Source organism: Polypterus senegalus, chromosome 15 (assembly GCF_016835505.1).
Source record: "Polypterus senegalus isolate Bchr_013 chromosome 15, ASM1683550v1, whole genome shotgun sequence".
NCBI classification, from domain to species: Eukaryota; Metazoa; Chordata; class Cladistia; order Polypteriformes; family Polypteridae; genus Polypterus; species Polypterus senegalus.
In genome coordinates this window covers 106,425,224-106,444,803 of record NC_053168.1, presented here as the reverse complement: position 1 = coordinate 106,444,803, position 19,580 = coordinate 106,425,224, and the positions used below count along the sequence as shown (strand labels likewise).

At 39.1% G+C, this 19,580-nt stretch overlaps 1 protein-coding gene across 27 annotated transcripts in view; it reads left to right on the top strand.

Moving 5' to 3' along the window:
• The window catches only part of lrrfip2 (leucine rich repeat (in FLII) interacting protein 2), a 182,960-nt gene that overhangs the window by 68,455 nt on the left and 94,925 nt on the right, over positions 1-19,580 (top strand). For all 27 annotated transcript variants that reach the window (XM_039736217.1, XM_039736215.1, XM_039736213.1 and 24 more), the window contains exon 3: positions 7,338-7,424. In XM_039736217.1, the coding sequence (XP_039592151.1) occupies positions 7,338-7,424 (87 nt within the window). The remainder of the gene's footprint in view (positions 1-7,337; positions 7,425-19,580) is intronic.

Here is a 19,580-nt window from a genome sequence, read left to right as displayed (position 1 = left end):
TTATCCATCACTCCATTCACCGTCTGAGTCTGTTAACCGCTGGGGCAAAAGAAAAACAAATTGTGCACACCACTGCCTACCTAATATTGTACTACTACTGCCATGCAGTACGCTGTGAACTATGCACATTGTGCATAGTGTGTAGTGTTATTCCCCAGCGCCATATGTTTTACAGAACCTTCAATAGAGGCTCCAGTCACACAGAACCACATTGGTCTTTGTGACTGCAATGCACTACATGAACGTCTGGGGGCAGTATCGTTTTTTATTGTTTGTCAAGACTGCACACAGTCCTACCAACGAAGAAGAACATCTGAGGAGAAGAATAATGTTGAGGAAAATAAATATGGTTGTAATGGCGAGTTGGATAGAGAAGGGGGAAGGAGATGGAAAAAAAATGAGACAGTGTGGGAGCACTTCACCGAAATAGGAAAAAAAAGTTGAATGCAGATTATGCAAAGTGGAGCTTTCTTTTCACGGAAGCACCACCGCGATGCATGAGCATCTGAAACTCAAGAATCCTAGAGCTGTGGTGTAGCTGTTTCTTGAGAATTTATGCTAGCACTGTTGGTTAGTTAGGGTCAGATCAGGAGGGGAGAGCGTGAATGAGACTGAGAAAATAAAAGTGAAAAAAGCTAACTTTTACAAGTGACAAATTTACACCCAATCTGTTTGTTTTCAAATAATATTGCATTACTGCGATGATGTTTTCTGATTGGTACTATTCAGGTCATACAATGATTTCTTCAAAATGTCACATATATTTGTCTGTTTCTTTTTGTTTCTCTGGTGCTGCGTGCTGACATCAGAAGGCGTGAGCTTATTCAGTGCTAGCAGGAGCACGTTGGTGGCCGGTTGCTTGTGCTATGACAAGCTTGACCTGGCGGCGATCAAAGCACATGTACTGTGCATGGCATGTACAGGGCCCAATGAGAAAAGAAGAACGTTCATGGTTCACCTTGCAGAGGAACATTTTTTCCTCTGCATGTCCTGGATTCCTGTGCAGACTGGGCAAGATCGCTGGGGGGAAATGCGGTTATTGATTACATCCGCAAGAAGGCACGCGAATGAATATGAATAATGTTCCAGCCGTGCAACAATGTTTTCCAAAATGTACTATGAGGTCATAAAATGAATAATTGCAAATATCATACAGTCATGGCCGAAATTATCGGCACCCCTAGAATTTTCCTAGAAAATGCACCATTTCTCCCAGAAAATTGTTGCAATTACAAATGTTTTGGTATACACATGTTTATTTCCATTATGTGCATTGGAACAACACAGAAAAACAGAAAAAAATCCAAATCTGACAATATTTCACACAAAACTCAAAAACCGGGCTGGACAAAATTATTGGCACCCTCAACTTAATATATGGTTGCACGCCCTTTGGAAAAAATAACTGAAATCAAGCACTTCCTATTACCATCAACAAGCATGTTACACCTCTCAACTGGAATTTCTGACCACTCTTCTTTTGCAAACTGCTCAAGGTCTCTCAGATTTGAAGGGTGCCTTCTCCCAACAGCAGTTTTGAGATCTCTCCATAAGTGTTCAATCGGATTTAGATCCAGTCTCATTGCTGGCCACTTCAGAACTCTTCAGCGCTTTGTCTTCAGCCATTTCTGGGTGCTTTTAGAGGTATGTTTGGGGTCATTGTCCTGCTGGAACACCCATGACCTCTGACACAGACCCAGCTTTCTGACACTGGGCTCTACATTGCGCCCCAATATCTTTTGGTAGACTTCAGATTTCATGATGTCTTGCACACAGTCAAGGCATCCAGTGCCAGAGGCAGCAAAACATCCCCAAAACATCTTAGAACCTCCACCATGTTTGACTGTAGGTACTGTGTTCTTTTCTTCGTAGGCCTCATTCTGTTTTCTGTAAACAGTAGAATGATGAGCTTTACCAAAAAGCTCTCCTTTGGTCTCATCTGTCCACAAGATGTTCGCCCAGAAGGATTTTGGCTTCCTCAAGTACATTTTGGCAAACTCCAGTCTCCAGTTTATGTTTCTGTGTCACCAGTGGGGTCCTCCTGACTCTCCTGCCATAGCGTTTCATTTCGTTCAGATGTCGACAGATAGTTTGAGCTGACACTGTTGCACCCTGAGTCTGCAGAACAGCTTGAATATGTTTTGAGGTTGATTGGGGCTGTTTATCCACCATTCAGACTATGCTTCGTTGCAGTCTTTTATCAATTTTTCTCTTCCGTCCAGGGAGATTAGCTGCAGTGCCATATGTTGTGAACATTTTGATTATGTTGCGCACAGTGGACAAAGGAACATGAAGATCTCTGGAGATGGACTTGTAGCCTTGAGATTGTTGATATTTTTCCATAATTTTTGTTCTCAAGTCCTCGGACAATTCTCTGCTTTTCTTTCTGTTCTCCGTGCTTAGTGTGACACACTCAGACACATATATAGCAGGCCGCTTGGGATTATCGACACATTTAAAAGACAAAAGACGCTGAATGGAGATGTGTGAGTAGATTTATGGTGGACCAGATTTACGAGTTTTCTCGTAAGCTTTGGTAATTCTAGTGTTAAAGACTACGTGTAGTTTAGTTTGTATTGTTTAATGTATTTCTTTTTTATTGTGATGGTCACACTAATATAAAAAACATCTGATTATTTTCAAATTCATGTGTTTCACTGGTTATGTTAATTTGATTAGTATTAATTTTAATCGTGTTAATGCAGAGACATCAGGGTGACATTCACAGGTTGACAGACGTGAGCAGATGAGGTAAGACATGCACTAGAGCCCAGAACAGGATGTGCAACCACTGGTTGCAGGCATCAAAATAGTCACGCATGAAATAATCGTGACTAATCGAAAAATAAATTGAACGATTAGTCGACTACCAAAATGATCATTAGTTGCAGCCCTATAAGACAGGGCATCTCTTCTTGTGGAACAAAGACTCCAAGTAAAACCTAGAAAACTCTAGTACCTCTGAGTTGTGTTTGCTTATTACGCTGGTTGTTGCAATATTAGATAGATAGATACTTTATTATATGAATTAATTCATTTTGTTAATAATATATTACATTTTTTTAATATAGTTTTGTTTTGTAAATAAATACAATTATTAACTAAACTTATCTACCATTCTGTTGTCTGTCTTTTCTCTTATCTGTCATGGCCTCGATCCCAACCCCTGACGGATAATTGAGGTTTTACTGTATTTAGCCTTTGCTGCTTTAACACTGGAATTACCAGAGCCTACGAAAAAACTCGTAGATCCAACCCACCTTAAATCGCTACTCACCTCTCCATCAGCGTCTTTTGTCCTTTAAATGTGTTGATAAGCAGCAAACAGCAAGCAGTCTGCTATCACATCCCCCACCCCGCACAGTTTTCTCAGCTCAAGTCTGTTAACCTACGTGTCAGTTGCTTAGAGTTGTTTAGAGTGAGAAGTCAAGCAAAATGACACCTTTTATAAATACTATATTGTTATTTGGAACACTTGCATTTCACCGTGTCTACAACGACCTATGCACAGTAAACAGCGAAAAATTAAATATCTAGTTTGGTTATCGTCAAGGATTGACATCTGATTGAGCAAAGAAGATTTTTACAGTAAACCTGCAGCTGCTGTGCCCCTTCAGGCTCAAAGTGAGAACAACTCAAGCACTAACATCTATGTCCGTGCTGTTACTTCCAACTTCACAGTCTGTTTGCTTGTTGTCATCACCCCCACTCTTTTTCTTCTATACTTTCTCAGACAGTCATGCTGCAGTTCAACCTTTATTAGGGATACTCCGATCAGGATTTTAAGGCAGATACTGATCACCTATTTAGATAGATAGATTTACTTGATCAGCTGATAACAATACCAAATCAGATTTTTTTTTCTTCTTTATCCCTTCAAAACATTTTACACTAAGATCATGCATAAAAGACGTATAGAAGCCTTGTGTCCTATATTAAAGTGATTTTTATAATTAAACTGTTCATTTTTTATTAACAATGTGAAATTCTGTAGGCTTATTGTTCAGGGACCATAAAATAATAAAATAAGTGAAATTTCCTTAAAATAATTCTTTAACTTATAAAATATGTAGAAAAGTATGTCAAATTGTTTAATTTTTGTCTGTAATGTACCTATGTCCAATGTCCTCAATGTTCTTAAGATGGTTTCTCCAGTTAGCTGTGAACCACCCAGTCTCCCTGATATTACATATGTGGTGAATCGGGTAAGGGGAGGGAACTCTGCAGGGATCTGTGGTATCTGGGGTAACTTTCTTCAGGTTGTTGGCAAGTCTGTCCTCTTGGCATTGCAAGCAATCTTTGCTTCCATATTTGAGATGGGCGTCATCCCAACTGACTGGAAAATAGGACTCCTGTTCAACACTTGCATGGACTGGATTTTGAGTAGGGTTGTGAGGTCCAGTCACTCTGGGACATCTGTTGGTGAAGAAAGGTTCACTGATCTTGATTTTGTCAATGATGGTTTAATCTTCCTGGAGTTAATGGAGGCTCTGATTGGGACTCTTGAAACTGAGCAAGGAGTCTGAGTGCCTGGGCTTACGAGCGTCCTGAATAAAAACCAAGATCCATGCTGTTAATGGCCTCTTGGGCACAGCCATCAGCAGTGTGTCTGTCTGTGGAGGGAATGTAGACCTCATTGAGTGGTTTGCTTACCTTGACAGTGACTTTCATGTCTCTGGTGACTCTTCTTATAAAGTCAGTAGACTCATTTGGAGAGCATGGGGGGGTCATGAGGTCGCTGGAAACCGGTGTATGGCACTCCCGATATGTTTGTAAAAGGACAAATGTCCAAGTATTTAGAGTTCTGGTGCTTCCTGTGTTGGTCTGTGGTTGCGGGACATGGATGCTATCCAGTGAACTGAGATGAAGACTGGACTCCTTTGGTACTATGTCTCTTTAGAGAATACTTGGGTACCGCTGGTTTGACTTTGTGTCGAACAAGTGGTTGCTCACAGAGTCCCGAATGAGGCACATTACCTGCATTGTGATGGATTGTTAGTTATGGCGCTACTGCCATGTGGCATGACTCCCCAAGGGTGATCTGGCTTGCAGTATCCTCATTGTTGAAGACCTGAGTGGTTGGAGCATGCCAAAGGGTCACCCACATAAAACCTGGCTGTCTCAGATGGATGGCAATTTTCTGAGTGTGGGACTGGACCGTTTGTATGCCTGTTGCCAACCTTGAGCCTGAGCTATTTCCTTGTGTGGGGGATGCAGCAACAGTGCATGATCCCCAACCAGACCTGACCTGACTGTACCTATCTGAAACAAGGCATAATTAAGAAATAGTTTTTTAATCTCTCTCACAACAAAAAAATTTGGCTTTTCTGATCAGTCAATTTTCCAATCACTGATCGAGTCTTTTAATGAAAAAATGACCTGGTTTAGATCAGTGGCTGAATGATCGGAGCATTTCTAACCTTTATTGGTTACAATGCAGTCATCTCTTTTAAGTTCACTTTGGTTTCACACAGAAGTATCGGAGATCATTTGTTCCAACTGTTCACACACCTTGCCTCACATTTTGATGCTGATAGGTCATTTGATTAGATTTAATTTTGGCAGGATTACACAAGGAGCTGTCACTAAGCACAATGCAATACATCTGTTTTGCTTCTACTGTAGTTAGGAAATGCAATCTATGGACATGAATTAAAATGTAATTTCCTTTTGTATTGCATTTTAAACTGATACTAAAATTGTGTGCCATAGTGAAAAGCAGTCAATCGTTTGGTTGATACATTTATGGGACTATAAAACTGTGTCAAAATTAAATGTCCCATATAGTTTTAAGATGGATTATATTTAAGTTTTACACAAATAACCTTTAATACTGGAGAGTCCACCTGTGGCAGCTTGTGATGTGCATTGCATCAGTGTTGTTAGGTTGCATGTTATACTGATTTCCTTGCTGCATGATTATTATGGATCTTAACATATCTTATCTTTAGATGTCTTAGATCTTAGAGTTTGAAATGCAAATGTAGCAACAGTGAATCAGAATTTATGTACTTGCGTATTTTTCACATAAACTCCTTTTGTAAAATAAATCTACTAATTGTCGTACAGAATTACTTTTAACAAGTAACCGTTGACTGTAGGTCATTTGCTTTATTTTAGACTTTTGCAAATTCGTCCTTGTTCTGAAACCGCTGACTTATATTAGGCATATTTTGATTGTATCAATATATTGCTTATAGTTAAGGATTTTTTTTTAATTAAAAAAAGGAAATTACTTGTGTACAGTATGCATTTGTGAATTTGTGTTATAGTTCAGAGAAAAAAATCACTTTCACTATTCTGTTTAAGTAAGATAACCCGCACTTGAAACACCGTCTTTGCAGTTTTTGGTGCACCAGCAGAAAGATCTTTGAAATTTTGTATGGGTTTGTTATTAATGTTGGGAACAGTGGACTAATTCACGCCATATTTATGGTTCACAGACGCAAAAGAATGCTTTTGCAATAATAATAAGGTGTTGTACCATGTTAGCCATTACCAATAAAAGGTGTAATTTTGCTTGGCTTTTCTCTACAATAATAATAATAATCATTATTTACATTTATATAGTCCTTTCTCACTACTCAGAGCGCTTCAGTGAGTGGGCATGTTGCACCTGTATTATATGAAGGAATCAGTTGTCTTACCTGAGTCATGGATACTCAGCAGCTCCCCATGTATGACAGTAGTACAGTGCAAATGGAGTTCCTCTTTGATGGCTACATCCACCAGGTCAGACATTTAACATTCAGTGTGGTGTAGCAGTTTAGGCATTGGAATTTAATTCCTGATTTTGTAGGTTCAAGCTCACTACTGACATTGTGTGACCAAGCACAAGGCACTTTTCCTGCCTGTGCTCCAATTAGAAAAAAACAAAATAAATCTGACCAATTGTATCTCACATCTGGGATAAAGGCATCAGCTAAAAATAGTAAATAATGATACATAATATTGCACATTTTGAGAAACTAATAATTGAAGTGTTCACTTTAAAGTAAATGATCATGCAATTAAAGTGTCTTATACTTTTCCCTTTGTGTTTTATCTCTTAAATACAGTACCATGGAATGGCATTCTGTATGTGAACTATTTACAGTAAAATTAAATACTGATTGAATAATAACCTGCACTACTCTACTTTAGGAAATTGTGTTTATATGCAAGCTCTAAAGTGATGAGTGACTGGTTTGGTTTAATTCTAATTTCAACTTTTCTTTAAAAGTCCCTTTCAAAGTAAGGTAATGGCAGATATTACGTAATTTTAGTGAGAACAAATTAATTTTATGCCATTATACCTTTGCATGCATTGATTTCTGTTTATCCTTTTTAATGTTTAGGCAGAGGCCCGACTTGCTGCTAAACGAGCAGCTCGAGCAGAAGCAAGAGACATTCGAATGAGAGAACTAGAACGTCAACAGAAAGAGGTAAGCGGTAAACCAATATAAAAAATATCACCAATAGAATGATTTCTTTTGTTTCATTTATTCAAACTCTTATTCATCAGCATTGAAACATTTATGAACTTAAACTTGCAAATGTTTGCAAACTTACTGCATATATGTACAGATTGTTCATCTATTTATTTACTAGGGCTGTCAAATTAGCTACAAATAAAGTGCAGTTATTAATAAGTAAATCTATATATACAGTGGTGTGAAAAACTGTTTGCCCCCTTCCTGATTTCTTATTCTTTTGCATGTTTGTCACACAAAATGTTTCTGATCATCAAACACATTTAACCATTAGTCAAATATAACACAAGTAAACACAAAATGCAGTTTTTTAATGATGGTTTTTATTATTTAGGGAGAAAAAAAAATCCAAACCTACATGGCCCTGTGTGAAAAAGTAATTGCCCCCTGTTAAAAAATAACCTAACTGTGGTATATCACACCTGAGTTCAATTTCTGTAGCCACCCCCAGGCCTGATTACTGCCACACCTGTTTCAATCAAGAAATCACTTAAATAGGAGCTGCCTGACACAGAGAAGTAGACCAAAAGCACCTCAAAAGCTAGACATCATGCCAAGATCCAAACAAATTCACGAACAAATGAGGACAGAAGTAATCGAGATCTATCAGTCTGGTAAAGGTTATAAAGCCATTTCTAAAGCTTTGGGACTCCAGTGAACCACAGTGAGAGCCATTATCCACAAATGGCAAAAACATGGAACATTGGTGAACCTTCCCAGGAGTGGCCGGCCGACCAAAATTACCCCAAGAGCGCAGAGACGACTCATCCGAGAGGTCACAAAGACCCCAGGACAACGTCTAAAGAACTGCAGGCCTCACTTGCCTCAATTAAGGTCAGTGTTCACGACTCCACCATAAGAAAGAGACTGGGCAAAATGGCCTGCATGGCAGATTTCCAAGACGCAAACCACTGTTAAGCAAAAAGAACATTAGGGCTCATCTCAATTTTGCTAAGAAACATCTCAATGATTGCCAAGACTTTTGGGAAAATACCTTGTGGACTGATGAGACAAAAGTTGAACTTTTGGAAGGCAAATGTCCTGTTACATCTGGCGTAAAAGGAACACAGCATTTCAGAAAAGAACATCATACCAACAGTAAAATATGGTGGTGGTAGTGTGATGGTCTCGGGTTGTTTTGCTGCTTCAGGACCTGGAAGGCTTGCTGTGATAGATGGAACCATGAATTCTACTGTCTACCAAAAAATCCTGAAGGAGAATGTCCGGCCATCTGTTCGTCAACTCAAGCTGAAGCGATCTTGGGTGCTGCAACAGGACAATGACCCAAAACACACCAGCAAATCCACCTCTGAATGGCTGAAGAAAAACAAAATGAAGACTTTGGAGTGGCCTAGTCAAAGTCCTGACCTGAATCCAATTGAGATGCTATGGCATGACCTTAAAAAGGCGGTTCATGCTAGAAAACCCTCAAATAAAGCTGAATTACAACAATTCTGCAAAGATGAGTGGGCCAAAATTCCTCCAGAGCTGTAAAGACTCATTGCAAGTTATCGCAAATGCTTGATTGCAGTTATTGCTCCTAAGGGTGGCCCAACCAGTTATTAGGTTCAGGGGGCAATTACTTTTTCACACAGGGCCATGTAGGTTTGGATTTTTTTTTTCTCCCTAAATAATGAAAACCATCATTTAAAAACTGCATTTTGTGTTTACTTGTGTTATATTTGACTAATGGTTAAATGTGTTTGATGATCAGAAACATTTTGTGTGACAAACATGCAAAACAATAAGAAATCAGGAAGGGGGCAAATAGTTTTTCACACCACTGTGTGAAAGATGAGTCACTTGCTCACTCTTCAATCAAGAAAAACACTATTTCCCACTTAGCTAAAAAGCTGAAGTTTGGCAGGATGATACTGCTAAGAAATGACAATTTGAAGATTTCAATGTTTAGGGGTAACCACTCACTGAATACAAAAACTATATACACCAAAATCTCAAAAATGCCTTGACATTTTTGATTGAAATATAGTTGCTTTGTAGAATAAAGAAAATTAGTTTACTTTTTATTTCTTGATATTTGTTATTAATAATGATCTAGCAAGTGGGACATTCTAATGCACTGTGTCCCCACAGAGCTGACAGCGATTGCATGGTGAAACAGGGTGTGCTGCCTTATGCAATTGAAGGCTTTGTGCAGAAGCTAAGATAGAGGAGGAAAATTCAACAAAGCTCAAAGTGTAGACACTTGTAGCAAGCGTGCTATATGCTATTGCCAGGCACTGTTCTTTGAGCTTGTTCAGTTTAGTGTGACCCATCCAGTAGCAAAGGTATTTAACATAAACTGCTCGAAAAAATTAAACGAACACTTTGAAAACAAACCAGATCTCAATGGGAAAAAAATCATGCTGAATATTTATACTGATATGCACTGGGTAATATGTTAGGAACAAAAGGATGCCACATCATTTGATGGAAATGAAAATTAGCATCATATAGAGGTCTGAATTCAAAGTGAAAAAATGATGCGGCAGTCTGTGGTATACCGGGTCTGCGGCTTCAAAAGAAAAGGGGCCTGATTTTAAATCCATAAAGCCGTGTCACTCTCTGTGAGCGCGTTTGCACGGCCGCGGGGAGTTCATTGAAGTAGTTGGAACGAGTCGCACCTGCACGTGTGGGTGCGATTGTTCGCAATTGCTTCATTGGCTTCCTTCGGCTTGTGATTAAGGCACTGCGCCCACGGAGGTGTGTGTGTGTGTGTATATATACCGGCTGGCACAAAGAAAAGGGGGATGGATCGAGAAATCAGAATGGATAGAGGAGAAAGCGGTTAAAAGATATGTAAATGCAGGTTCGGAACATTCGGGGGGAACCTGCGGGGTGAGCAAGGCAGGTGTCCTGATTGATCTAAGGAGCGACAACGTGAGTGTTAAGCAAAAAGGGAGGAGAGCCAACCTTGGACTGTCTGGCCGTGATGTCCTTAAGGCAGCCAAGATGGAGGATGGCCGAAAGGAGCTCGTTGCTGTTGGGTCTCTGCCGGCTATGTGAGTTATGGGTGAGCCTGGGAGAATGAGAGATGGAGGTGTGCTGAGATCCTGAAGAGTGAGACTGCATTTTTAACCTCGGATTTTAAAGGATTTATTTATTGTTTTTATCCCCACTTTGCACTGTTTTTTTGGATTATTTATTGAAACTATGTGATATTTGTGTAATAAAAGCACTTTGGCACTTTTTGCACTCTCCCCTGGCTTCATTAGAGAATTGTCCTCATATGTCCGCTCATCTCGGTGACATTACCAACGGTGTTGGGTTCAAGAGCTCCTGGAAGTCAGATGGGAGCCTGGCGCCGTTACACGGGCTAGTCCATTTTGCAGAAATTTAATTGCAGCAACTCGGAATTGTAAACAGTAGTTTGTATGGCCCCCATGTGCTTGTATGCATGCTTGACAACGTCGCGGCATGCACCTAATGAGACAGTGGTTGGTGTCCTGGGGGATCTCCTTCTAGATCTGGACCAGGGCATCACTGAGCTCTTGGACAGTCTAAGGTGCAAACTGGCAGCATTGAATGGACCGAAACATAATGTCCCAGAGGTGTTCTATTGGATTTAGGTCAGTCAATGGTATCAATTCCTTCATCCTCCAGGAACTGCTTGCATACTCTCGCCACATGAGGCCGGGCATTGTCATGCACCAGGAGAAACCCAGGACCCACTGCACCAGCATAGGGTCTGACATTGGGTCCAAGGATTTCATCCCAGTACCTAATGGCAGTCTAGCCTGTAGGTCTGTGTGTCCTCCCCAGACAATCAGTGACCCACCATCAAACCAGTCATGCTGAACAATGTTACAGGCAACATAACATTCTCCACGGCTTCTCCAGACCCTTTCACATCTGTCACATTTGATCAGGGTGAACCTGCACTCATCTGTGAAAAACACAGGGGACCAGTGGTGGACCAGCCAATTCTGGTATTCTATGGCAAATGCCAATAGGGCTCCACGGTGCCGGGCAGTGAGCACAGGGTCCACTAGAGGACGTTGGGCATTCAGGCCACCCTTATGAAGTCTGTTTCTGATTGTTTGGTCAGAGACATTCACACCAGTGGCCTGCCAGAGGTCATTTTGTAGGGCTGTGGCAGTGCTCATCCTTTTCCTCTTTGCCCAGAAGTGCAGATACCGTTCCTGCTGATGGGATAAGGACCTTCCATGGCCCTGTCCAGCTCTCCTAGAGTGACTGCCTGTCTCCTGGAATCTCCGCCATGCCCTTGAGACTGTGCTGGGAGACGCAGCAAACCTTCTGGCAATGGCACATAGTTGATGTACAAACCGGATTCCAAAAAAGTTGGGGCACTATACAAATTGTGAATAAAAACTGAATGCAATGATGTGGAGATGCCAACTTCTAATATTTTATTCAGAACAGAACATAAATCACGGCACAAAAGTTTAAACTGAGAAAATGTATCATTTTAAGGGAAAAATATGTTGATTCAGAATTTCATGGTGTCAACAAATCCCAAAAAAGTTGGGACAAGGCCATTTTCACCACTGTGTGGCATCTCCCCTTCTTTTTACAACACTCAACAGACGTCTGGGGACCGAGGAGACCAGTTTCTCAAGTTTAGAAATAGGAATGCTCTCCCATTCTTGTCTAATACAGGCCTCTTAACTGTTCAATCGTCTTGGGCCTTCTTTGTCGCACCTTCCTCTTTATGATGAATATCCCAGAAGTTTCATTGACTTGATGCTATACTCTGATTAAAAAGTGTTCCTTTAATTTTTTTGAGTGGTATATATTTTCCCATGTTATCTGCAACCATGTGGGAAATAGTCACATGGGGCCTACAGTTCCCGTCAGGCAGTGTGCTGCTTCCGATGATTTTATCAGTGCTTCAAAACTTTACATAAAAGCATCAACAAACATGGCACGTCATCTAAGGTAGCAGCTATTGTGTTTTTTTTTTTTCTCTCAGCCACTTTGGGATAACAATTTCATTGTCTTGGTGGATTACATTTATCGTAAGTTTCCAGTTTAGAAATGTCACATTCACAAAAGCCCCTTTTCTCTGTTTATTTTTATCTGGACCCTTTTCTGAGAAATGTGTGAAAAAAAACTTTGTGTGCAGTGTTGCCAAACCCATAAGGAGCAATTTTTCTTTCTACAACTCCATATTCCAAAAAAAAAAAACAAAAAACTCCCAAATACAAATATCTTTTTTTTTTTTTAAAGCAAGTTTCTTTATTCCAAAATCTAACACAAAATATAACGTATTTATAAGGAAACCCAGCTGTTTAGCTTATCATGTCCTCATCTTCTCCAGGAGATATATTCTTCTTTGGTGAATAAGAAAAAGTGTGTTTGTTAGTGTGCATGAATTAATCATGCAGCAGTCATTACATATTTTTAAAGAGTAGAACACTTGTTTCTCTGCAGCAACCTTCAACTCAGGCACAAGTGAAATAAGTATTAATTATTTGCCTGACAGTGCACAATGAATATTTTTGGCGAAGCAGTGTTTTAATGGGTGGTCACTAAACTACTTTTTTTTCCTCTTTAATGTTATTGTAAGTTTTCTTAATACTCAACTTGAATAGCAAGTGTGAAAAAAGGGAAACTAGATGCTTGTTCTTCTTGTAGGTCATTTACATTAACTTTTGTTTGGATAAAACAGTTCCCACAAAGACAGTCCTCAGTTCCCGCTGTAGCAAATTATTCATCACCTGTAGCACCTACTGAACAATAAGAGGGCCTTCAGGATTGCAGATTATGAGAAGATTCATGTTTGTAGAGATAGCTGACAAACAAATGCTGCAGGGGCAAGCCAGAGTGAAAGCTACAACATAATGCTACCAAATAGACATGGCTTGCAGTAAGAATTATTATTGGCTACAACCAGATCATGTAAAAATCTAAAGTAGAACATAAGTAGCTCTCACATCACTCATCATGACTTTTGTGAATTGATCCTGAAACAGCACCACCCACTGGCTATAGACCACTTTGATCCCCAGTAGTTTACCTTCTTGGCACATAAAGGAGTAGAGGATTCTCTTGTGTACATGCTTTGCAAAGCCAAAACCCACATGAGAAAAGCAGACACTGGTTAGAATCAATAATATTTAGCCCCTCTGAATGGAGAATACTTTAAAGGAAATGCAAGTAAATTCACCCAGGTATTTTTTAGGAAGCTTTAGGACTGTCTCAGAGCTGATGAGAAGCAGCACACTGATACCACAGTGAACTGTTTTTTCTCATTTTATCTTCACCTTCTAAACCAGTGATTTTTTTTTTTTTTTTAAGCTCAGTCCTTGGGGTCAGCTGTGCCTATAGATTTTCATCCCATGCAGCTTCTCCTTCTAATTGGGCTCCTACAGCTGCTTTTTCCTACTTTCTGTTTTTGGTGTCAATCCAGAAATTGCAACACTGGGTTCACTTTTTAAAAATTTTTATGCAGTGTTGCGACCATTTAAGATTGTTACATGTTTGGCATTTTCTAACTTGGTTTTCAAGTTTTTCATGACCGTGATCCTAATTTTTGTGTCAGTTTTCTGGATGTATTAATTGTGTAAGCCATTAATTATTAATTTATAGTAGATGTCTTTTCTACCAGAGTGCTACTGGGATTAGTCGGCATAATGTAGTTGGATGTGGTGTGAACTTACAAATACGTATGTAGAGGGAATTAGATGAGTGACACAGACCTGCTGTACAACATGGGCCAGTGAAGTATCATGTTTGAGAAGTGTTGTGTCTTCTAATGTGTTCTGCCAGCTGTTGGCCATTTTTTTTAACCAGTCCTTAGCTGGCTAGTGTTCACTGCAATGATTTTCAGGGAAAGTACCACCAGCTTGGGTGATATCAGACACCGAAATACACTTTTATTTACTGGAGTAATTCTGCACTCCCTGGATGAAGTGGCAGAAAAGGGCATAAAAGCCAAGTTATAATCTGTCATAACTAATGCTGCCCATCTTCTTCAGAGTACATTGTGTTAGAGCACCTTTAGACACTACCTTATTCCATCACTTTTAGTTTGGCTTGCTTTGTTTATTTATTTTTGTGAAATATGCTGATTGATCATAAAACTTTTCTTTTAGAGATCAATATGGTATCTGTTAATCTATCTAGTTATTATTGTTAAAGTGTTAGTGCCTAAGTATGGGGACGTAAAATTTATAGCTTTTGTACATCTTGTTGGCATTACAAAAACCTTGGTGTTTGAGATTTCCTTATACTGTATATGTGTGTGATAAAGGGTTAGATGACAATTATCAGCCAGCATACTAAGGCTCCAAACTACTTGGAATTATATGTACTGTATGGCCCAGTCATTCCAGGTTCTGTATTGCATTTCAGCCATATGCTCGACCTTTTTGTAGTGTGTCTGCGTTGATATCTGTTATGTATCTGCACACAGGAATTGGCAACTAAATTATTCCTTGTATGTAGTTTTAACTTTATATTGCATTTCTTACAGATAAATTCCCGACTAGGTTCTTTACAAAGTAAACTGATGTATTTTAGGACAGGGGAAAAAGGACATAAAACATTAAAGGAAATAAAACATTATTCAAATATGAGTCACAGAGAATTTGCAGCATAGAGACGCTACTAAAGTTTTAAACAAAAGACATTTATGAAGTTGAATAATATGTGCAGTTTTTAAACAGCATGGCGAAATCATGATTAAGTATTCTCCTCAACAAGATAAGAGCCAGTGGATTTGGATAATAATCATCTTTATAATTTGATTTCTGTCACTATAATAGGAATCTGTTAAAACTTAGAAATCTACAGGTGGTCTGCAGACATCTGGATCCAGATGTTGTGCCTTAGACCCAAAACTGCATATTTAAAAAAACTAATGTTTGTGTGAACTGCTGCAGCTTTTTTACTTTGGTATATGTACCTAATTGTTAATGACTGTTTGTTTGTTTGGGCCATAGCAATTAACCATAGTGTTTCAGTGGTCATTGTAGTTGTCAACCCTCTTTTTTTTTTATTTGTGGTTGCTTTGCTTCATCCAGTAGAAGTGTATGCCCACTGTTAACAACTAAGTCATTAGAAACATTTTGTATTCCAGTGTTGTGAGTATAACTAGCCAGAGGCTGCTCATCTTCATGATGTGCTTGAATATGTGACTATGAACACATTAATTTTGACACCACTGTAAGTATGTAAAGGGGTCCATGGTGCAGATATGGTTCAATGGTTTTTTGTATATAGGAGTATATTTTGACTGGTACCCTTATTCTATGGTTTTTTTGATTGATTGCTGATTTAATACAGTGTTTTATACAGCTGCTGTACCTCCAAAATACCCCTTAGATGACATTTTAGAATATAGCTGACAGACATGTTTTTTATTTTCTTCTAATGTCTAATAAACAAATGGTTAATATTGTATGTAAGTTAGTGAGTGGTTATGAGAAGCTTTATGGCTTATATCAGATAATGTTGGAAATGTTGTCAAAGATATGTATACATTTGCATCTTTGTGGTTGCACAGCACAGAAAGGATCAGTGTTGTTTTTTTTTTGTTTTGTTTTTTTTATAGCGAAAAAGGAATGATTTGTTAAAGATGCTGTTTAAAATAGTTTTCTATTTGCTAGAAAATAATGTTTGTATGAGAAGTTGGTGTTTGCCAGTTGATTCAGTTCACCAACTCAAGAATGGTTAATGATGTTTGGGCAAAGGAGGAGGGCAAAGTTTAGCATTGTCTGCAGATTTTTAGTAGATTATTTATAAAGGGAATGACCCTGCAAGTTTAAATGATAGATTACCCGCTATATCTGAGAAAGTTGACATAAAAAGCATGATATTTGTCATCCTTTGATACATTGAATACAGGAAAAAAAACTGCCAAAAATTGCTATTTATTTGTGCTTTGCAGTATTAATTGGGATTTTGACTTCAGCACTGGTATGATTTTATTGAATTGATTTTTTTTGACTTGCAGGCTGCACTTCTAAAATGTTGACGCTTCATTGCAAAAGGTTTATTGTTAAGATTATTAGCAGTATGTTTTTTAAGTTCCTTCCTATACTTTCCTAACTTCTATTCCTCTTCCTTCCACTGTATAGTGATCAACAGCCGTTCAACTTATGCAGGTTAATAATAATTATTATAAACACATTATGTTTGTGATGTTTGTTTATTAACTTACATAGTTTATGAATTGAATTGTACAAGATGTGATGATAGTCACCTCTACTGCTTTTTTTGCATGTTACTATAGCTTTTATGGGGGGAGCTGCTTGAAGTATTGTACCCGACAGGTACAAAATCCAGATTGTTTGACTTTCTCATTTGCAGGAATATAGATGAGATTTCTATATAGCAGCACATTGCAGTGTGTAGATGGTGGGAGTAGTAGTAATAATTATAAAAATAATAACACATTTTATTCACCTAGTACCTTTTCCATGGTCAAAACACTTCAGAAAAGTTAGAAAATGAACAGCAAGGAGAAAGTAGAAAAAAGATCAAATACACAACACTGGATACAATATAATATCAACATAGATACCAATGTAAAATAATAAATATGGAAAACACAAAGCTTTGAATTAAAAAAGAGACAGTAAATCAGAATAAAAATACAAAACTACAAAACCCTAAACAAATAACATCATTTGTGATATAAATGCATATATCTTGAGCACCTGGATAGAGAGAGCAAATAGACAAAGAGTCCAGAAGTAAGGATAAGATAAATGCTTTCCTGAAAATATGTGTTTTAAGTTGCCCTTTCAAAAGACTGACTTGAGTCAGCAGTTCTGATTAGTTTAGGCAGGTCATTTACCCATAGAACACACATTAGTATGGGACACAACAAAATTGCCAGATTCAGAGAACCTTAGTAGGCAGATAGAAACATAGTGATGAAGGAGGTTACTGATATAGTCTGGTTTAAAGCCATTTAAGGCTTTATAGGTTAGTAATAGAATTTTATATTAATGAACTAACTGAAAGAAAGTGTATTGTTGTATCCCCACTGGCCTTCAGTAATATTCCCTGACTAGGGAATTGGGAGCCCGGGATTCCGTGACATTTTTCATTCCCGCATTCCTGGGAATGAAACTGCTGTAATTCCCGGGAAGCCAGGAACGGCCAAGCTCGCATACAGAGCATGTAAAAGTGTAAAAATCGATCAAGAAATAACACAGTTATAGTTGAAAATAATTAAGTGGCACGGTTTTTTGGTCTACGGTGCAGTGTTTTGCAGATTAATTCAGTCAACCAGCAGCAGTCGTCAGTCTCCCGGCTCCGACTAAGACTGAGTATAGTGGACTGGGAGAGGACTGCAGCTCATGAATGCCGGGACAGGGCAGACTTGATTGACGTCTGTCAGGCAACAGCTTTGAACAGCAACTTGAAATTGCAATGCGTTAGTCTGTTGCATCCGCATTATCTGTGCCAAGAAACTTGCCATCACAGAATGATGACAAGAAACTGGATGCATCAGTAAAAGCTGAAATGGCGATGTTTCAGAGCAACGGCAAGCGCAGGCGTTGTGTGTATCAGTATCTGATTAGGTAGATCGTGTTGCATTCAAAAAAAAAATTTTTTTTAAATGTTAGTCAATCATATATCCTCCCTATGGCATTTGCCACTTGATTCGGCGGCCAGTTTGAGATCTCTTTCCTTCTAACACACTGGTCATCCCACATGCACCCATACAATCAGATTGTGATTCAGACTACGAATGCCATGAATGTAATTACACCGATCTACATGCTGTTAAATAAACGAACCACACGCCGTGGCTTCACCTCTGACGTCCGAGGCTTGATTCTTGAGAGGGGGTGCAGTGAGTATGTACGCCTGATGAGCCCAGAATTAGGGCGATACACGTGTTGCGTACTCTTTGCATTATTTGACAGTAAAACTTTATAACATTCTATGATCTGCTTCTCGCAACTGAAGAGGGCACCATGGCGGATGTTTGCCGACACAAGCCTTATGTGGTAGGTAAACACCCATACAATCAGATTGCGATTCAGACTACGAATGCCATGAATGTAATTACCCCGATCTACATGCTGTCAAATAAACGAACCACACGCCATGGCGCAACATAAAGGGCGAAACACGTGTCACATACTCTTTGCCTTATTTGACAGTAAAACTATGCAATAGCATTTTTAATGTAGGTAGATCATTTGGACCTGGTCATTTTAAAAGTAGCTCGCAAGCCGAAAAAGTGTGGGCACCCCTGAACTAGATACATGTACTTACAGTGGTGTGAAAAACTATTTGCCCCCTTCCTGATTTCTTATTCTTCTGCATGTTTGTCACACAAAATGTTTCTGATCATCAAACACATTTAACCATTAGTCAAATATAACACAAGTAAACACAAAATGCAGTTTTTAAATGACGGTTTTTATTATTTAGGGAGAAAAAAAAATCCAAACCTACATGGCCCTGTGTGAAAAAGTAATTGCCCCCTGAACCTAATAACTGGTTGGGCCACCCTTAGCAGCAATAACTGCAATCAAGCGTTTGCGATAACTTGCAATGAGTCTTTTACAGCGCTCTGGAGGAATTTTGGCCCACTCATCTTTGCAGAATTGTTGTAGTTCAGCTTTATTTGAGGGTTTTCTAGCATGAACCGCCTTTGTAAGGTCATGCCATAGCATCTCAATTGGATTCAGGTCAGGACTTTGACTAGGCCACTCCAAAGATCGCTTCAGCTTGAGTTGACGAACAGATGGCCGGACATTCTCCTTCAGGATTTTTTGGTAGACAGTAGAATTCATGGTTCCATCTATCACAGCAAGCCTTCCAGGTCCTGAAGCAGCAAAACAACCCGAGACCATCACACTACCACCACCATATTTTACTGTTGGTATGATGTTCTTTTTCTGAAATGCTGTGTTCCTTTTACGCCAGATGTAACGGGACATTTGCCTTCCAAAAAATTCAACTTTTGTCTCGTCAGTTCACAAGGTATTTTCCCAAAAGTCTTGGCAATCATTGAGATGTTTCTTAGCAAAATTGAGACAAGCCATAATGTTCTTTTTGCTTATCAGTGGTTTGCGTCTTGGAAATCTGCCATGCAGGCCATTTTTGCCCTTTCTTATGGTGGAGTCGTGAACACTGACCTTAATTGAGGCAAGTGAGGCCTGCAGTTCTTTAGAC